Here is a 20,608-nt window from a genome sequence, read left to right as displayed (position 1 = left end):
TCTGCATGTAACTGCCTTGTACATTTCATACAAAGTCTTTAGCATGAGTCAAAATCTAAAGGAATATTACTTAACCAACCCATAACAAACATCGCCCTCTTGAGAACTGTAATGACTTTTTTGTTCTTTTTAACAGAAGAGTTGCATTACAAGGGGAGATAACTGTCTGAGATGAAACCATTAGAAGTGGAATGGATACAACAGAAGAACTTTTTCAGCAATGTCAGTAAGTATCTGCATGTATATCAAAGTGTATGGTGGGAGTCTTTTTGTTGTTAAAAGTTCATATGATAACCAACCTCTTAATAAAAGTAAATTTTAAGTTGCCTTATATTATTGGGTTGTTGTCTGAAGGACATTTTCATGATGTTTTCCCTAATGCTGCCTTTAAAATTTAAATTTTGAAAAATTTAACAGGAATTCTCCAAAGCATCCTCTCTTCAAATCAAATTCATTTCAATGCAAAATTGTTGCTATCCTGGCACTGTTTGTAGAAACTTTTTCATCAAAGAATTTTAAACTACTAGTTGCTTAAAATTATTAAGTTACAAAACCCATTAGATCTGACATTCATCTTAAGCCCTAATCTTTTGTATATTGCATATAAATGTCAAACTAATAGGAAAATTTGATTATTTTTCATCATAGTTTTATATTATGTTATTACTAGGAAGGCAGGTTGTGAAAGGAGCATTTCAATTTTTCATTAATTGCACCAAGTCTGGGCGGTACATGAACATACAAAACATTAAAAATTAACAATATTTCTTACATTATGTGAAATAAGAGAGTCTTTCATGAATACATAATAGGTTGGTATTTATTTTTTTAAAGATTTTTATCATTGGACCATATAACAATAATTTTATTTGAGCTTTAGAGAATGTTTATCTATCGTTCAACAGATAGATGTCCTATCCAAAACAGATCCCATTTCTTGGCTATTGTCAGCGATGTAATTTTAGAATGATAAGATTAATGGATAACCAACTTTCAATATTTGCTTGACTCCTCAGAGAGTCAATTTTCTTATTCACGATTTTTTTCCCTACAGATTCTACATTAGAGGACAAACAAGTCAACATTGTGTTTGGACATAAAAACCAATGTCTGACTGTTTTTTTTTGTAATAAAAATGTTTTTATTACATTAATATGGATGTCTATCAGTGCAACATGCAAGTGAGTGAATTTACAAGCCAGCTGGATGACTGAATTATCTCGTAATATGATTAAAACGGTAAGAGAATATTTTTTAATAAAACTTCCAATTTTTAAAAAGCTATTATGGCCTTTCTCCCTTCAGGCTAGCATTATAAAACAGACGTATCTTTTTATCATTGAATATTTTAATGTGTAATATTAAACAGCCAGAAGTGTTATATCAAATTCGTAATTGTTTTACGATAAATGGTACAGTTTCAATTCGCGAAAGCAAAAATTCACTGTATTAAATCCCTTTTAAAATTGGAACATGATCGTAAATTATCTTTTAATAAATCAGCTTTTTAAATTCAATATAGCCAATATTCATTGCATGGGTAAATTACATCGTACTTGCATCAAATGAGATATCAAATAGCCGCAGTAAGTGCTTTGAAATTGTTATCAATCTTAAGTGATACCGACCCAGTGGGATATTGGCTGACTATAAGACAGGATTTTCATTTCCCTCCATAATCGGAAAAAACCTTTAGAGGATGCTTCAACCATAGAGGAGCTGAGACATTGGTCTGTTAAAGGTGTTATCAATGATGTTATAGTAATGCATGTTAATTATAGATACCATGTAAATTTATTGGAATTTTGATGGTTTGATAGGACATTAAATAGCTTTGATATGATGCAGTAGTATCAAAAGAAATGAAAACATATAAACATAGGGATGCACCATCAATTTTATAGGATTGTTAACGCAGACACAGGTAGGACATTTCTATCTTTTTAACATGAGATTCTTTAAGAAAAAGCTCAGTAAAGACCAATTATTGCAAACTTAAATTAAATATGCAGCCACTTATGTTTCTATGAATATTTATTTAAATTAGTTTTTCCCCAAACAAATTACACCAAGAGACCCTATAACCAAAGCTTTTAGCCTTAATAAAATTTATTTGAGTTTCATTACGAAAACCATCAATTTTTATTTCACTTCTCTGAGATGTTCAAGGCTTTTAAGTAACTTCATGCAGTTTTAATTTAACAACTTTCTTTCATTCAATCTTAATAGTATAATAATGCAAATCTAGCCTTTAATTACAATCTTCATAAAATCTTTCCTTTATCCCATCTCAAAAATGTCACATGACCCGATCAAAGCTAGTTGAATTGCACAATGATAAACATGATAAAACTGATTGAAATTGACTATTGTTTTGTATATAGACTAATTATACCTGAAGAACCTATGGTTATGTCACTATAGGATTTTATAATACAGCATAGATAGGACCTCATCTTAATTACCTCATTTCGAAAATAATTCACCAAACAGCTGCTTCGCCATTAATCATAAAAACATACAATTTCCATTTTTTTTTTCTAATTTGGTTTTGTAATGTTATTACATGTTTGACATGCAGGCTTGTTACATGTGTTTCATTAATTAGCTTCATCATTCAAGATATGGAGGTTGTTCTTAAACACTTAGGGAATTCTGAAAAATAATGGAACTTCAGAATACACGACTCATATTTCTTATAGATAGAGTTTTGAAAAAAGCATTAATTTCTGTGCAATGAATAAGAACTTCAAGATGCTGAACTGATTAGAAAATCATTGTTATTCTGATTTAACTGTCATTAAGATTATGTTGAAAAGGGGAGAAGGGTAAATAAGACTTGATGAAAAGAGGGGGAAGGGGAAATAAGACTTGATGAAAAGGGGGGAAGGGGAAATAAGACTTGATGAAAAGGGGGGAAGGGGAAATAAGACTTGATGAAAAGGGGGGAAGGGGAAATAAGACTTGATGAAAAGGGGGGAAGGGGAAATAAGACTTGAAATGAATGGCCAATGACAGGGAAAAAATAAAACTTAATGAAATGGCCAAAGTACAAAGTTCTTCATCTGTACACAACTATACAATTTAACACCATCTAAATTATATCAAATTTTGTTAACGAAGTAACAGTTTGGCTACAATTATGCATTAAATCAATGGCTATACAGGAACTGCTTGTAGCATGTACAATAAACGTCCACAGTCATCCTCCATGATTACAGAAAGTCAACATGCAAACTCATTATTTCTCCATTTAACAGTAATTACCCATGCCTTTAATCAAGGCAGATCAGAATACAATGATAGGATATCAGGTAGGCTATCCTATATTTCAAGGGACTAGGCTATCACTTCAAACATACAAGGTATAATGATATCAAATGGTAAACTTTATATAGAATGATAATATTACATTTTCTCTCTTCCCCTAAAGTAATCAAAGTTTTTCATGTTACATGCATGAACTCACTTAATTATGGATAATTTACCACGAAATTTATGATAGTGTATATAAAAGGCTTTTCAAACAAGTTCAAAATCAATTTATTATGTTTTGACATTCGTAATCACAAGGACTTCATTTATTCTAAGAGAAGTATCAAATATTTATACAAACATGTATTTTCCCAGTCTCTCCATTTTCTTTATATTGACAGAACTGTTTGAGTGAAGAGGTGTGCTTAAGAGCCATACTTTATGAGAGACATGGCCATTGTAGATTATGTAGCTACGAGGATTTTTTGATGAATAAGAATTTCTAATAACACTATAATAAATCTAGCTGAAGGATTTATTCAGACCGTACAGACTAATATTTGGTGCAGATTTTATTATAAATTGGAAGGTTTACATTGTGAATTCAGTACAATGCTTATTGATGGGAGATTTACGAAACCACAAAGTACATTTGGCGACATTTTTTCTACATTGATGTCACAGAAGTCAGTGACAAATTGACATAATAAATGTTAATCTTCTCGAAACAAAATCGTTAAACAAACAGGACAGTTATTACTTCATAATACTATCAGTCATGCTGTACATGTGTTTTTATGCATAGCAAAGGAGTGGGACTGTCTCAGAAACTAAATAGACATCCATATTAATATGCATAGTAAAGGAGTGGGACCAACTCAGAAATTGAATAGACATCAATGTGAAAACTTATTGCAAAGAAGCAGTACCGGTACCTAAAAAGATAAGTGAAAATTCAAACTTCTATCAAAATTTGGATACAAAAGCCACCAGAATACTAACATTTTTGACATTCTATATGAACTCTAGCAGTGAAACAGAGAAGAAGGAAGACCTCCTTGGGAATCGATATCAAAATTTGGATACAAAAACTACTAGAATACTAACATTTTTGACGTTCTGTATGAACCCTGGCAGTGAAACAGAGACGGATAATAAAAAGACTGAAGATCTGTTATAAGAACCTGATCATTATAGAAAAGTAAGTTTGATAGACATAAGCAACCAGTTTATCACTACTACTTAAGCTTATTAATTGAGAAATAAAGTAACCAGAATCATAAACGTCTGAACGAAAACCAGTCATCTTTGATGTGCAGTTTTATAGGAGAAAGAAAAAAAGATAAGTTTTGTTTAAGTCAATTTATCTTCATCAAACATTGGGTAAAAGTAATGGGTTATTATAGGCAAACTGTTAGAACTATTTACATTTAGATTGGCTTGTGTATAAGGCTATTTATTTCATCTAATGGATTGTGGGGTCTCTATAATATAAACTATCTTATTTCAAACTCTGATATATAAAGGAGACCGCTTACAACTTTAAAATTCAATCAGGAAAAGAAATATTGGTAAGACTATAGCTTATAATTTAACAAATGTGTTTTGGCAATTCAAACTGAGCTGACACTAACTTTTATAAAGAAGAGATATTTTTCCAATTTAAAGGCTCAGCAAATATTTTGTAACTCGATCATTACGAAAAAATCTAACAATTACTAAAACAGGACATGCAATTATGTCTGCTGGGAGACTTGATTTTGTCTGTTTATTGATAAAGAGCTGTATAAATTGAGTTTTGGAGAAGAACAATGTTTTAAAGCAGCTTTCTGAAAACCAAATGACATGAAGATGTTCTCTCACATGGTTTTGGCAATGGTATCAATCAATTCTGTTATCAGCTAGCTCTGCCTGAGAATAACCCCAGGGAGGGAGTTCAATGAAGGGGTACAATTATAAACAAGAATGAGACAAAAAATAAACTCCTCTGAAATATGAATAAAAGAAAATCGTATACACATTAACAAGAGCAACTAAACAACACAAAAACTTGTTTTCTCTCTCAAAATCTTCAAAAACAACAAACATATTTATTATCACAGGATCTTCGTTTCATGGTTCTAACAAATTAAGCAAAGAAGCCTACAGAAAATTTGTTATTTGTTGATGATTAGCCTTCAACCACCAAAAGCAAAGAAGAAAATAAATACTCCAAGAATGATATTGAATGGAAAGTTCTTGCTGATATTAATCTTCAGAAGACATGAAACAATTCTATTAGCTTCTAAACAGATGTCCATTGTCTATAAACCACCAGACAAACAATTCTGTATATTGCTATACTAACAAACTTCTTACATCCCCTTCATCTCTGTATAAACAATCAGTCTACTTTTCATGGATAATAAATGCCCCGTTCTCAATATAATCTTTAGAAAAGCTGTTTTCAAAGCTTACATCAGGATAACAGATTCTCATTAAGGGTATTAAGAAATCCCACTATGTAAAAAACATCACCAACTTGAAACTTTTAAATGTTTATCAGATTTTTATATATACTATAAAAATTTCCAATGAAGCACTCCTGATTCTCGTTTCTTAGTTTCTATCATTTGAACAGTAGTTGGAAGTGACATGAACAGCTACAGGGCTTTACCGATCAGGAAACGAGATTCGTTTATTTAAATGTTTTCAACACATTTCAGCTGCAGTTATCAGAGACAAACAAATGGGTTTTAGTTCTAAGGATTTTCAATCACTTTACCAATGATAAGAATGGAGTATTAATGGCATTCTATATAATTGAAATCTTCACTCACAATCCAATGCTACTCTCGTTTGGCATCAAAAACTCTCATATAGGATTTATCTGGTGTTTGTGAAGGCCTATTGAGGCAAGAATAAGACAGATATAAAGAACAGGACTAATTGATTTGCTTCTTGTATTTTATGTCTACAGGAAGAAAAGATACTCCATGGAGAGAAGCTAGAAAGTAAAAGTAAAGACTGACAATGGTTAGAATTGGTTCAATTAGGTTGGGAATTTACGAGTGTCAAGTGATGATCACGTCTTGTCATCAATGATATAGTGAGATCATACAAAATCGTGGAATACAACATGACACAGGCAAGTTCACCTAATTGTTTTTCTTTAATTTTCATTTTATCTTGTTTTGTAAAAAAAAAAAAAATCTTAAATAAGAGAGAAGGGGAAGGAGCATTGATGACCTATTCAAAGTTAATTCAGTGACAATATAAATGCTGAAAAATAACGCTCAAGATATATATTGAATATTTTAACCTTTATAAAATATTACTACTGTATAATTCATTTATAATACTGTATTAAAATCTAATCTTGATATTTAAATCACATTTCTTACAAGATCTTCTCATTTGCTATCAAACAATTTTCACAAATACTTGACTAGATTGGTAAAACTTAATATTGTAAAATTTTCAAATTGATAGAATTTTGATTTTGGTCTATCCATTGGGTGTTGGTAGCTTTAAATTGTTTATTTGAAGCTCAACTTCAGGTACCGGTATTGCTAATTAACCTTACCTATGAATCGAAACTAATCAGTGAAACTAGACTAGATTCACTAGAACCTTATCTAGTGCTGGTTCTTGTTTTATGAACTTACTGAATTATTTCATTATTATATTCATTAATATCAACCATCACAGTCTAACAATAAGCTATGCAGGTTTTAAACTTAACTGTTCAATGCTTTGGTGGCCTTCAGCTGTTTTCTCTATGGTCGGGCTGTTGCCTCTTTGACACATTCCCCATTTCCATTCTCAATTTTATTTCAACAGCATCCCTGGATATAACTCCCTTAACATTACTATTGAGGTGCTATGAACTTACCTGGCCGAGAATCCATACTGTTCATTGGAATTTGACCTCCCCCTCCTCCAGGTGGCTACAAACAATATATTATTTTATTAAATTCAAAACTTTTTTTACTGAAGGGATCCCAATCCCAACCCATATAGAGCTTTACTAAACTATACATATCCTTTACTCTAACTTGAAAATCTAACCTGAAACCAAGAACATCTCATAACTTAGCCTTATTTATAAACAAATAATAACCTTAAAGTAAAGGCACCCCTATGTAAATGAAAGCCAAATTCAGTACAGCATTCTCAATGCAAATTGATACTTTTCAAGTTTCCAACATTTTTTGAAGATCAAAGCATAGCTTTTTTCCGATGTTGGAAAACTTTTATGCATATTTTATATGTCATAGCAAATATGTAAACAATGATTTTACAGACCAATGAAGGTTCAATATATGCATGTTATATAACATTCATCAAACAAACAGGAATTAACTAATAGATTCTTTTTTCTATCAAAAGTCACTTTGAACAATCTGTTTTTTATTGTATGTAATTATGTAATTATTAACTTCAGACAGTATACAGGCAGTGGACTTGAATCAATAGCATGTTATTTCACAGCTGTTTATTTCACTAGAATTTGATTACAATCAAATGCCCATAAGAGAATGAACTAGTCCTGGTTAGACTGATAGATATCTCTATTTGGAGTAATTATAGGACGACTGACTGAATAAGAAATCTCTTGTCAGGAAACCAGACATGTTACTTTTGATTAACTGGGCTCTCTCGACTAAACTACTGTTTACAAGTTACAACCTCTCGTAAACCATCTTTTTTACTACTCCGACTTGTAGAGATCTAGTATTCATATCAGCTTAGGAAGACTGATTATTTTGCTTTACTCTGTGTTCACCAAATATTATTTACAATTTTATGGTTGTCAGAATGTTCAGTCCACTATTACAACAATTTTGTGAAAACCTAAGCCTAAACTATTTAATGCCTTCCATAAAGTTCAAGTCCTCAGAAATTTTTATCCTGCATTTTAAGACATATAAATTACTTACATTGAAATCATTTGGTGGCATCCGCACTGGCCCAGGCCCTCGTGGGCCACCTGGATATCGTGGGGACATAAATGGCTGAAAAAGAAAGACATAGTTTATAATCTTACAAGCCTAAAAATTTTGCCGTATTCAGTCAAAGTTGATTTCAACATTTTTCAAATTATGATTTTTTTTGCCTTATTTAACTGCAACACTTTTAGTTTCTTGGGGGGGTTCGTGTTGTTTATTCTTTAGTTTTCTATGTTGTGTCATGTGTGCTGTTTTTTGTTTGTCTTTTTCATTTTTAGCCATGGCGTTGTCAGTTTGTTTTAGATTTATGAGTTTGACTGTCCCTTTGGTATCTTTCATCCCTCTTTTAAGGAAGTCTCATACCCCTTTCCCATTGAACTACCTGACCTATAAACCTCGTGGTTTTCTTATGCCTTATTACAACTATAAACTTGTGGGGATACAGCTATATTGTTACAAGCCATCATTGATTTAGCACAAGAAAGTGCCACACCTCTTTCAGATGCATTTAGGTCTAAGACTAGCAAATATAAGGTAAAAAACTGTGTCATGATAACCTTCCCCATACCCCCACCCACCTAAAAATATTTCTACATTTTCTACATAGCAGTTCATTGCAAAATTTCTAAGCAAATTAAAGCCACATACGAAAAAACACTTTTCAATTTATAGACAGCTGATATGAAGTGTTTTCTCTTCAATCAAGGTAGTTATGATTAATATGATGAAACGACAATCCTAACAACATCTAAAGGTATACAAAACATGTTTAGCATTCAACACAAATAACACTACATAATACAGGCATGTCAGCGAAGTTTTATCACCTGTGAATGCTTAGAAAAAGTAGCAAAATAGATCCAAATTCTACTCAAGACTGACAAGCAGTATAGAACATTTACTTCTTTTGATTTTTGATGAAGATTACATGTGCACTGTTGGAGTTAAATGAAAAACGTTGCATTCTCCTAACAAAATCTGAGCTCTTTGCTATCTTTTCTTAAGATTAAGCATAAGCGTCTATCATCTATCACCGATATTTCAAATCTTGATAAATTTGAAGTTTTAATTTTGAAGATATTTATTTTTCCCCTGAAAATCCATGCACTTTGATGATATTAATATGAGAAGATTAGATTTCCTAGAACTTCCAGTCCTTATATATGTTAACCCTTTGACATTTTCAACTTAATGAAGAATTTTTGTGATACATCAGACAGACAGAATTTTCTATAGGCATATTAAAATCATTAATTCAAATTTTCTGATCAAATATAATTTTGTTTTTGGATTCTGTCAGCAACTTGGAATGAACTTCAATACAATAAAAAGCTGAGTTCATGTCATTAAGAGGAAAACAAACTTTTTTTTTTATAAAGACAACTCTGCCTTTAATTTTTTTTCTTTCCAATAGCAATTGTGTCAGTATTACACCAGTGATCATCTTTCTGTTATAAAAATATTGTCTGGAAATGAAAGAGGATCTTAAGTGAAATTCATATTTTTATCAAGTAAATTTGTTCTTGTATTGTAAAGTCCCTTCTTGTAATAGTTCTCACATTATATAATGAAGGGTCCCTTACTATACTAGGAAGTACATGCTTAGCATGTAAAGCTGTAATGAAGATCGATCTACGCATTTAAAAAGTGCAGTTAGTAAACCCTCTATGGCTGTAGTTACTTTCCCCCCCAAATACCGCAAACAATTACCAATCTATTTATAAGTCTGTTGGGAATCCAAAAACGAAATTAATTCATATTATTCTTATAACCAAACACTTCCCCAATTGAATTACACAAAGAAGCTTTCTGTACAAGTATACAAGTGAATCCATGCTAGGTACAAAAGGAGACTTGATTTATTTCCTTCTGGATTAGATTGAAATTCCACTCTTGCTTTGCATGACATATTAAATTAGTTGACAGGTTCTCATTTTCCATGGATCATATTAGTTAGACAAAGGTAGGTTTTTATTAGTTTTCAACAAATATCAGCTTTAACTCTCTATTCTTTATTATGACCATTAAATGTTCAATATTTGAGAAAACTTCAATCTCTCTTCAAAATAGATTTTAAGAGATCATATTAAACTATGACATTGAAAGCTTTTAGCAAAATCGGAAATTCAATTTCATTTTTTTTTTACTCACTTGAAAGGCTTAAATCATTTCATTTGAAAAAGCAATCACTTAAAATGTTCTACAAGAGTCTTAAATGTCTTGCACAAACACATGTTTAAAAGAGGTGTGTATTATGATAAATTATCCAATACGAATCCATAAAAATGTCAAAGTTTTTCAAAAGAGACGTTGAAGTGTACATTTCTAATTTCGCGAAATGATTCTGCTACACATTTAAGACAGCCAAGCATAAAAAGAAATTTAAATGCAAAGTCGTATTCCACAATGGGCAATTGGCCACTTGAGCCTGTAAAATTAATATTAGTGGGTTGAAAGGCTCTTCAATTTGGGACAAGGATCATCCTCGAAATGATTAATGAACCAACATCCAAGTAGAGTGAGCAACTTGTGAAGAAAGTTAACCTATCATTACCGAACACCTCAAGTCAGTCGTCACATACCTGGCGCAAGGAAACTAAACAAGTCATTATGTATTTTTAACATGCAACCAGCTTTTCTGTATGTTGATCACATGGAGTTGCCTTTCAAGTTTTTTATCGCTAAACCAGATAAACAAACAAGGAAAATCTATTTTCTCTAGCTTTGATGAATTACATGTAATTTTTCCAAGAGAAATTGGTTTTTGTGCTTAAAATTAATAATGAGTACCTTTGAACATAAACCATATCAGGTTAAAATGTAGATTCATTATGTAGCTAGCCTGAAGGCAATTTATTGTGCAGCATAATAATGGTAGCTAAATTTCATTTTATTTTTAACACACAGGATTAACAAACCCAGCACGGAATCAGTGACAGTTTTCATTGGAGAAAGAAGATGTGTCTAAATTTTCTAAAGAGTGTAATTTCCTCGGAGCTGTGTAATGGTGTTTTTATTTGGAATATATATTCAATTATAATATGGAATTTGATTCTACTTGAATCTATATATATATCAGTAATGTAATAATCTGACAAAATGCTTTCAAGGATTATGTTCTGAAGATTTAATGAGATAGCACAGCCATCAGGTAAGACAATTTTTATATTATCCTTTCAATGAAAAAGATGATGGGACAGAAAACCATCAAATTAATGAGACAACTTATATTCATAAGCTGTATTTTGCTGTTACATGTACTAACATAAGTGTCATTTTTTTCTCATATTGCAACCACAATTCACTAATCAACTGATAAAAATCAACTTATTGATTGTAGTAACTATGTCACCTATGCAAGCTATGTATATATATAAATTTTCTAAATTTAAACCTACTAATACTAGCCAAATTTGTGTCAGGTAGGTATAAAAATAGCCTGTTATATTATACAGATTCTCATCTGAAAGGGCAAACATTGCAAAGCAGAAAATCCTGTCACCGTGTCATTGTGAAAATAGTTTTATTGACCTTCTTATTGACCCCAGCATAAATAGGCAAAATAAAACACCCCAAAATAAACAACAAAATTATCATTTTTTGTATCTTTTCTTCATTTATGGTAAAAAAACAAATATGAGAAATATATTCATTGCCCATAAGCATGACAAGTTTACTTATTTGAGGTAGCTGCTGGAATTTCTATTGTTTGCCCTAATAAATCTACTGCTATTTATAATAATTGCAACTTAAATGACAAAACCTAATTCATTTAGATGCATCAATAAACTGGATATGTTCATTGTATTCCTATCACGAAACAGTCCCACGATAATGCCTTTAAATTTTGATTCGGAAATCCAGTTAGCCAAATGTGGGTGTATGAAAAAAGTGCAATCCATCCGAGGTGCAGTTTTCATATTTATGCAACAAACCTAACATTTTGTCATAAAACAAAATTAGTATGTATCAAGCATGTAATTTTTTTCTTTCCAAATCTTAAGTTATAAGCCGCTGTACAGTGGTGCTGTTACTTAAATTCACAACTCTGCAGTCCTCTTTTCACTTTGGTCTTGTTTGGGGCTACACTTTTTGAAGGTCTAATTACATTATAACTATTTTGTCTAAACAAAGCCATAAAACTGTCATAACTTGACATTTAGCTTAAGTAAGTGTACTGATCTGCTTACCAAATACATCTTACTACTTGTTTACAAAGTACCTCTCATTATATATAATTACCACTAAACAAAGTCCTGTGGTTAACCTTCTTCATATCATAACAAGAATCAGTGAATCCTGAGTGGGGTCCCCATCTCATATACATAGTATCCAAAATTATAATATACTGATTTAATATAAAGCTAACCCACTAAATTTGAAGGGATATAAAGGACAATGATGAGACTGGTTCTTAACTTCCTTGAGTACACACAAGGTTATTGCAAGGTCGGTTATATCAAGGACCTAGACCTTGTTTCTTTCCTATGTTATTGAATTAATTACTGTTTTATCCAAGCCTTTTGCATTATGCCATCTCATATGAGGGAGTGACAACACAATCATCTGGGGGAGGAGTATTGTCCTCTAAGTGCAGCACAAGTTCCAAATTTTCTCCTAACAAACCCAAGATAACTCCCCCCCCTTTTCCCCCAATTAAATATCTAATATTCACTATTGCCAATAACAGTTTCAATTTATACTCCTAGTATGTCATGTTTCCAAACAGTTTTCTGATAATATTACTCCCTGGAGATTTGTTTAAATTAATTCTACCAAACCCCATCATAAAATTCTATCATTTTTCAACAATTTTATCAATATTTTAAAACATTAGTGTACATTGGGTGCGTTTGACAGCAACATTTGCCTAGAGATATGCATCATATTTAAATGCAGATTTTTCAATTTTCAGCTTTGTTATCGCTATTTTAAAGCTTTAAATTACACATTTAAGATACTGTAAATTATAATAAACACTTTAATATGTTATATCACAATTCATCAACTGAAATGTCAGTGATAATGAATGGCCTGATAAAGACTTCCAATAAGATTAAACATTTCACAAACTCATAGAACTTGCTTTATGAGCTCTATGTTAAACATAAGAACCAGTGTAGAGTTCTGCCTCTGAATTCTTTTATGTAACGGTTGATTATGAAGATGACAAACGACCTAATGATGGCTCTATAGATCAAAATCATACTTCAAAAGCTTTCATATCCAATCCAGCTGTTGCATAGCTTATTATGATGGATCTTAACCTTTCCAAAGATTTGAAGAAGAAATATTGCTTTGCTGATAAATATGTTTGTTAATCCAGTTCACCCAGTGAAACTTGGCTTTCATTTTCTTTTCTATCTTGAATATGCATAAAATATTTCCTACTGGACATTAAGCAGACAACATTAAATCAGTCCTAATTGAAGCTGGTACCTCAGAGCCGATCCTCCTGTTCAGGATTTTTTCCCCCTTTGATCAAGAAATTCTAAAAATTTAAAATTAGTTTTCCAAAATCATTTTTGAACTTCTGTTATTATGACAGGTTTCTTCCAAGGATTCTTGAAACTCTTTTATCTTGTTAATTGTCTGGGTTTTCCTTGGTCAATCAAAAGTTTTATGAGCTCCTGTCTTACAAAAAATACACCTCAACCATTCATCCTCTGCCATGATTGCAATGATCTTTCCAAGGGGACCAAAGGTAATTTTTCTTCATTATCATTTCCTTTTATAATGCAACAGACTATAAAAGTCACATAAAAGAACCTGTCTTCTTCAATATGTACCATAAAGTGCAGATCTAATGATTTATATCTGATTAAGAAGACCCACATTAAAGGATACTTTTTCTCCATTATTTATACATGTTGGAGCCTTCTTTGTATTCATCATTATGGAGGGTGGTAAAGGATTATTTTCATGCAACGTGTTTTGCCATTTTTATTTCACGTGCAGCTGTGAAAAAGGTTTGTTATTCACAGTGTTTCGTGAAATCAGTAAAAAGATGAACGTGCAAGAATTTTTTTATTGTTTGTTCATCGTGAAATGCCAATTTCATTTCAAGTTCTTCCATGCAGATACCCCCCTTTACGCCCCTCATTATGTCTTGAGTAACTGGTACAAAAGACTAGTCTTTCTGTATTTTTCAATACTTTTTCTAATTAATTGTCCATGTCATAATTTCTATAATTTACATTCTAACCAACACCATACACATGCACCTGACACAACAAGCAGAATAAATTAACTACTAAATCAATTTTTTTTTTAAATTTATTTTCAAAAATACTATCTTCATATTTCTTTACATACTGAAATTACATCTGAAGTGAATAATTAATGTAATTAAATCTCATAATTCAATTTTTGTTGACTTAATCAAAATTTTGTGTACCATATATTTTCTAAAAAACACTATAACATAAAATTTTGGAAGCTTTGTAAAAAATCTGTGTACTGTATTTCTTCCAATGAACCATAAGTGAAAATTTTATATGCCTTTTAAAAAAATGTTGTGAATATTATCTCAATTAATAACCATAAAGAGATAAAAAATTAACCACACTCAAGAGAGCAACCATAAATAATGCTCTAATGTATTATTCATTTTCTTTTTTTTCTTCTTTATCCTGAGATTGACAACCCCTATGACGCCACAATTTGATTGAAATGCAAACTTTTTATGATTTCAAAATTCTGAGCAGTCTTAAATTCTGTAAAAGTGTCTTTTTGAAACTTGACCAAGTATATTTTCTTAGACAAGACTGTGACAGTCTAGGAAAGCCTACTTAATGAAGTTGCAAGAGAGTCTGAATATTAAAGCCATTCTAATGAAAAACTTGAGTCTTCAAGTTTTAAATACCGGTAACCAAAATCGTTTTTCAAATTTGGCTGTAGATGTAAATTTTGTGCTAGACTTAAAAGACAGAATCTAAATCATCAGATCTGCCAAAGTCTAAGGCACGTCTGTACTACATGTGCTATCTGTATTCGCTCTTGCTTTTCTTGCCTTCACACCTGTTCGTATTTTCCTCCCTTAACCATTATCGTTAATTAAATGTTTAAATGTATCGTTTACACCTGGCAATCACTATTTTTTCTCCTTCCAAATTTGACATATATTGTAGATATAAGTGAACTGCAATCAAAGATATTTCCATCAGTCATTAACAACTACATCAAACTTTCGATAATTATTGCCAGCTATTTTACCCATCATCATTTTAACATTTGTTGCATGCGAGTAATTAACGAAAACTCGTAAAAAGTCAATTTACAGGTATAACTATAAGTTATCAGGATTGTACAAAACTTATCTTTCAAGATGAGAAAAGATAGCTTGTAATTGTTCATTACGATTGGAATGAAGAGAAGTCTTGATTGACTAACTTTGAAGTCAGTGGAAACAGAAAATATCAATTTTAATCTTTTCATAATAAACAGAAAGAAGCTGAAAACTGTTTTTTTTTAAGTATTAGTAAACATCACAATTTCTTGATTAACTTATTTTTTTTGGCAAATTATTTTCTATCTAGTTACAAAATATAGAGTAAAATCAGTAAATGTGTCAAATTATCTGAATTTCTCAGTCAAGTCCAAATTACTTTATTGTGGGACTTCAGTTACATAGTTTCCATTCCCTTTCATGTAATACAAGCAATAGAAATGACTGAACTAAGTAGGTTAACATATTCAGCTGCATAATTTCTGGATTCTTACCCAGTTAGTAAAGTTTTTTTTAGTATTTGTTTTCAAAAGTCATTCAATTTTTCTCTGCATGTACACAGCTTAAAAAGTTTCTCAAGTTTCATTCTTTTCTCCTAAGAGTAACCAAAAGCAGTTAATATTTCTCCTAAGACTTCCTGGAGACGCCTTGAAAGGAAAATTCTCTTGTGAGATATCAAACATTTTAAATTTTTTTCTTCTGTATTTATCAAAAGCATTGCAATTCCAATAAAACCCTTTCAAAGTCTTTTAGATTCCTCCTTTCTAGTCCATGTAGTAGTTCTGTCAGAGTTGTCTAAGTCAAATGACTTTTTAAATGGATCGGTTTTCTATTTTGTCATGTTTGTGTCATTTTCATTTCAGAAATACATGTATTCCTGAATAGACTATACTTCTTTGACAACTAAAAAGTATTCATTCAAGATTTTATTTGTTGCATGCATGTTAAGCAGACAAGATTTGTTTAACATAACAAGACTTAAAATAGTCAAGATTTCTCTCAAGTGGCTTGCCAGTTAAAATCCTGCCCTTTTTCTTTCCATAATTGTTCTAGTTAACATCTCTCTCCAATTCAATCTACTGTTGTTCAGCATCTTTATGCAATAGTAATCAGTTTCTGATATATCTCTTATGAGATCTCAAGCTGTTTTACTGTTCTAATTACTACTGTTTGTTATGGCAGAACTATTTCTCTTCCATTTAATTTCAAATCAATATTCATAAAGGTAAAAAAAAGACATTCTAGATTAGTTCTGCACATGACTTTTACAGCTGGAATAATTATTAAAAAAAGTCAATCACAAGTTCAGGCAGACTTTATTTCTTTTTTGAGTATGTTCTTTAAATACAAATAATGCCTGTCTTTTGAGATTTAAAAAGAACTGCATCTAGAACTAAAGCTGAAGTAACTCTACTGAATTTGCAACATTTAAAGCAGCTTTTCTTCTGGTTTTGTGTGAAGTTATTGGCAGAACTATTTACAGCTTCATATAACCTATTGCATTACTAACCCTTGTTTGTTAGATCCAAAGTTGTGTAACACCAAGTGATGCTCATATTGTGGAAGCACTTTCTTTATCTTATGCTTCTGCTGCAGCGAAAGGGACATTAAGAGTTATCCTTGACCGTCTGCAAGTCTGTCTACAATGTTACTCTTATGTTTCTGTCTTGCTTGGGCCCTGGGTGGCATTATTCTAACCTCCAGAGGTTCTGACATTTGAAAGCCTTTTCGAGGTCTTGCAGGAGCACATTTTCCATAGCTCAAGCTAGTTCCAAAAAGACTGTCAGACCTCAATGAATGGTTTCTTGTGATCTAAAATTGTACTTTTTCTGGTTTTAAGAAGCCTTAACAATACTTCATACTTTGTGAAATGTAGGGCAGAATTTCAAGTCTTGTGATATGATTTTAACAACCCTGTTCCTCATTGTGTAACCAAGTATTCCTTTGATCGTAACAGTTTAACCAATACATCTGACCATACTCCAACTTATATGTTGCAAACAGCTTCATATACTTGTCTTTAAGTGATCTTTGGCAGTATACATTGGTATGACCCTTGTGTGATTTGATGTAATAAACAATCTATCTTTGGGTCATTAAGGAACACCAATTTCGTTAACATTATTTATAAGGTTACAGTATAGATTTTTGCTCAATCTTTTTTTAGCAGTTCAGCAACTCATTTCACATAAAAATCAAGGGAGAATAAAATAGTTCAAGTCTTGAACATTTGAATGTAACTTTTGATCAATTTTCATAGCAAGATTATTTGTGAAGAGCTCTAGGAGTCTGTTACACAAAAAACATTGACTAACATTTATCTTAAGCACCATGCATTGATTTGTTGATGACTTATGTCCAATCATGGTAAGTTATTTTGTGAAACTGACTTCAAATTCTCATGTTGGGGCAACCACAACTTTTAAAGTGTCTACAGTATGAGAGAACTAGCTCATTGCCCGATTATCAATAATACTAGCAAAACCTATATTTCTGCGGTATAATACCACTAAAACAACGATCATTCGAAAACAATTTTCTGTTGACAAGACACCTTTATTTTAAATTACTCTTTCTTTATGCCAATTTCAAATTAAATTGCTTTGTGTGTTTTTACATTACTTTGTTGCATAACCCCAGGCTGACTTGCGAATGTGCAGATTTTATTTACACCAGGTACAGTTTTAAAAGAACTATCAGTTAAGGTTTAAATTCCTTTGAGGTTTTGGATAAAAGCAATCTTTTGAAGATTTTTATGTAGTATGATTGCAGAGTTTTATTATGTAGATAATGATAAAGTCAACATAATATTGCAATTTAACTGATACAATTCTAGGTGCATTGTTCACCCACACATCATGATATGAGCATAATCAATTACCAGCTCATTTTAGACACTGAGGATCTCAAACTGCCTCTGATAAATTTATATTTAGTACTATTTCATAGGCTGAATCAATTCCAAAAGTTACTGAATCCCAATTTTTCAAAATTGAGTTGTTGGATGCATGGCTATCACTTTATAAAATGATTTGGTGAACCAAACAATTCAACAAGCCCATTGAATATTGTCTATTATCTGAACTTTTATGGTTGGGTGGATGTGGATTTTGCCCAAATTAGGAAGTGTGCATTTTACTTCATAATTGGAAGATATTTGGATGTAAATTTCAATAAACTTGAAAATACACACATGTTTTGCTCATTGTCAAGGGCCATACAGTGACCTTTAACTGCTAAAATTTCACACCATTCATACTGATAACAATCATATCTCTGTATTCTATATTACCATCAATTCTTTGTCTTTGAATCGTTTAGCAGTTCAATTCTATATTACCCAAGAAAACAGGTATATATTGCCAAACAGCAACTTTCTACTTTTCTGATTTCGTTCTTCCAACTATGTCCCTATTGACCTCAAAGTCATGTGCCATTCAAACTCTTGCATTTCTGCTTAAATGTAGAAACAAGAGAGAATTCTTCCTTAAACATTATCTGTATACAGTTTATAATACAATAATGTATCGTCACAAAGGCTACTGTAATCTTTTGATAGATGAATCTCTTGAGAATTGAAGTAGCCTTTTGTTCTTGACGGGGAGTGAAATGTATACCAAATAGTTCAGCTCAATATCACAGCCACTTGTCTCTGTTAAAAAATATCCTAGGTATACAAGATTTTTTTACAGAGACAAGTGCCATGACCTCAACAAATTTGTCATTTTGAAGAATGGGAATTAAATACATTTGATCCATCACTCCTGTGTTATATCTGGTCTTTAGATAGATCTATAGATTGGTTAGTTTTGAAGATCAGTACACTACCAAAATTTGTCAAGATATGCCCTTCACAGAGATGCTTGAAAACTGATGTGCTTTCTCGACTACAGCTGTTTCAGATAGCAAAGATTTATTAAAAGTTTAGCTTAAAACATCCGGAAGTGTTACAACGAAATAAAATATACAGCTTATATTGAAATAGGTTAAAGTCCTGCTTCACATGAGTCCAATTGTGTTAATAGGTAGTGTGCCTATATTTGCTAACATCTATGTCAATTAATCACTGGTTTGAGAGTTATCTCTTTGGTAATCATAAGCATGTTCTTATTTTCATACAAACATATCATATAAGACTTATAATTGAAGCAAAGATCTACTCAGCAGGCAAAAAGACATTTTCTAGAGCTCTAAAGCCCTAAGGAAAAAGACGGTTTTCATATCAATAGGAATTTTATTCACAGTCAGGAGTTGTAGAACCAAACATTTTTCCATTCCATTATGGCACCTTTTCATTAAACATTTCCCAAATCTTTCAATTTGACATCCAATAATTGATTAATTTGCCACCAGATTTAAGATACTGACCAAAGTCAATGGCGTAAGAACCATATACCAGTAATAGACTTAATTCAAAACTTTAAAGTTTTCATTGTGCATCATCTGCAAGTAGAACTTGTCATGCAAAAACAGCAAATCCAATTACCAAAACCTGACAAATTTTCAGAGAGATAATCAAGATTGCATTAACATGTCATAAACATAGTCTAGGGCTGATGTGTTTTGCAGATGGGATAGTGTGTTTGATTTTTATTGATTACTACTCCATAAATTAATTTGAAAATAATTATTCAGTGCAATAACTCATGTTTACCCATAATAAAAAATAATTCTAATATTTTCCAAAATGACCACCATGGGAATGTCACAATCTTGATAAAAAAATGCTTTGAAAATATCTAGTGAAATGTGAACAGTTATCCTACATCCAGCTGGCTTAAAGTCTTAGATTCAAGCAAGCTTTAAAATCTGGACTTTTATCTTTTTAACATCCTGCAGCTGTTAGTTACACTGCAAGAAATTAAGTGTTAACATTAAAAAGCTAACATCCAATTTGAGCAGAATAATATTTGAACATTACGTCTGCAAAAAATGGTCAATTCTCTATGCAAGAAAAAAATTACACATCATGAAGTCTCAAATGAGATTCACAATGTATACAGATATGTCACTATGATCAATACCGATTTCTGATTCAACAATAATTGAAGTGAATAGATGAATTAAACATGTTAAGTAGCTTGTCAAGAAAACGGAAAGCATCTAACCAAGCATGTATTGCAAATTAAACTTTCGGCCTCCAATGTATGTGCCATCATTCATCAAAGAAAAATCCAGTCCTGAATCAAAACCC

The 20,608-nt window shown here is 31.5% G+C and overlaps 1 protein-coding gene across 16 annotated transcripts in view; it reads right to left on the bottom strand.

Annotated features, from left to right (window-relative positions):
• Positions 1-20,608, bottom strand: part of LOC143084604 (single-stranded DNA-binding protein 3-like) — a 78,133-nt gene that overhangs the window by 18,242 nt on the left and 39,283 nt on the right. For all 16 annotated transcript variants that reach the window (XM_076260835.1, XM_076260843.1, XM_076260842.1 and 13 more), the window contains 2 exons: positions 8,178-8,252; positions 7,130-7,184 (listed from right to left, as the gene is read on the bottom strand). In XM_076260835.1, coding sequence (XP_076116950.1) covers positions 7,130-7,184; positions 8,178-8,252 — 130 coding nt within the window. The remainder of the gene's footprint in view (positions 1-7,129; positions 7,185-8,177; positions 8,253-20,608) is intronic.

Source organism: Mytilus galloprovincialis, chromosome 1, assembly GCF_965363235.1.
Source record: "Mytilus galloprovincialis chromosome 1, xbMytGall1.hap1.1, whole genome shotgun sequence".
NCBI lineage: Eukaryota > Metazoa > Mollusca > Bivalvia > Mytilida > Mytilidae > Mytilus > Mytilus galloprovincialis.
The sequence above is the reverse complement of the archived record's forward strand: the minus strand, read 5'-3'. Positions and strand labels throughout refer to the sequence as shown.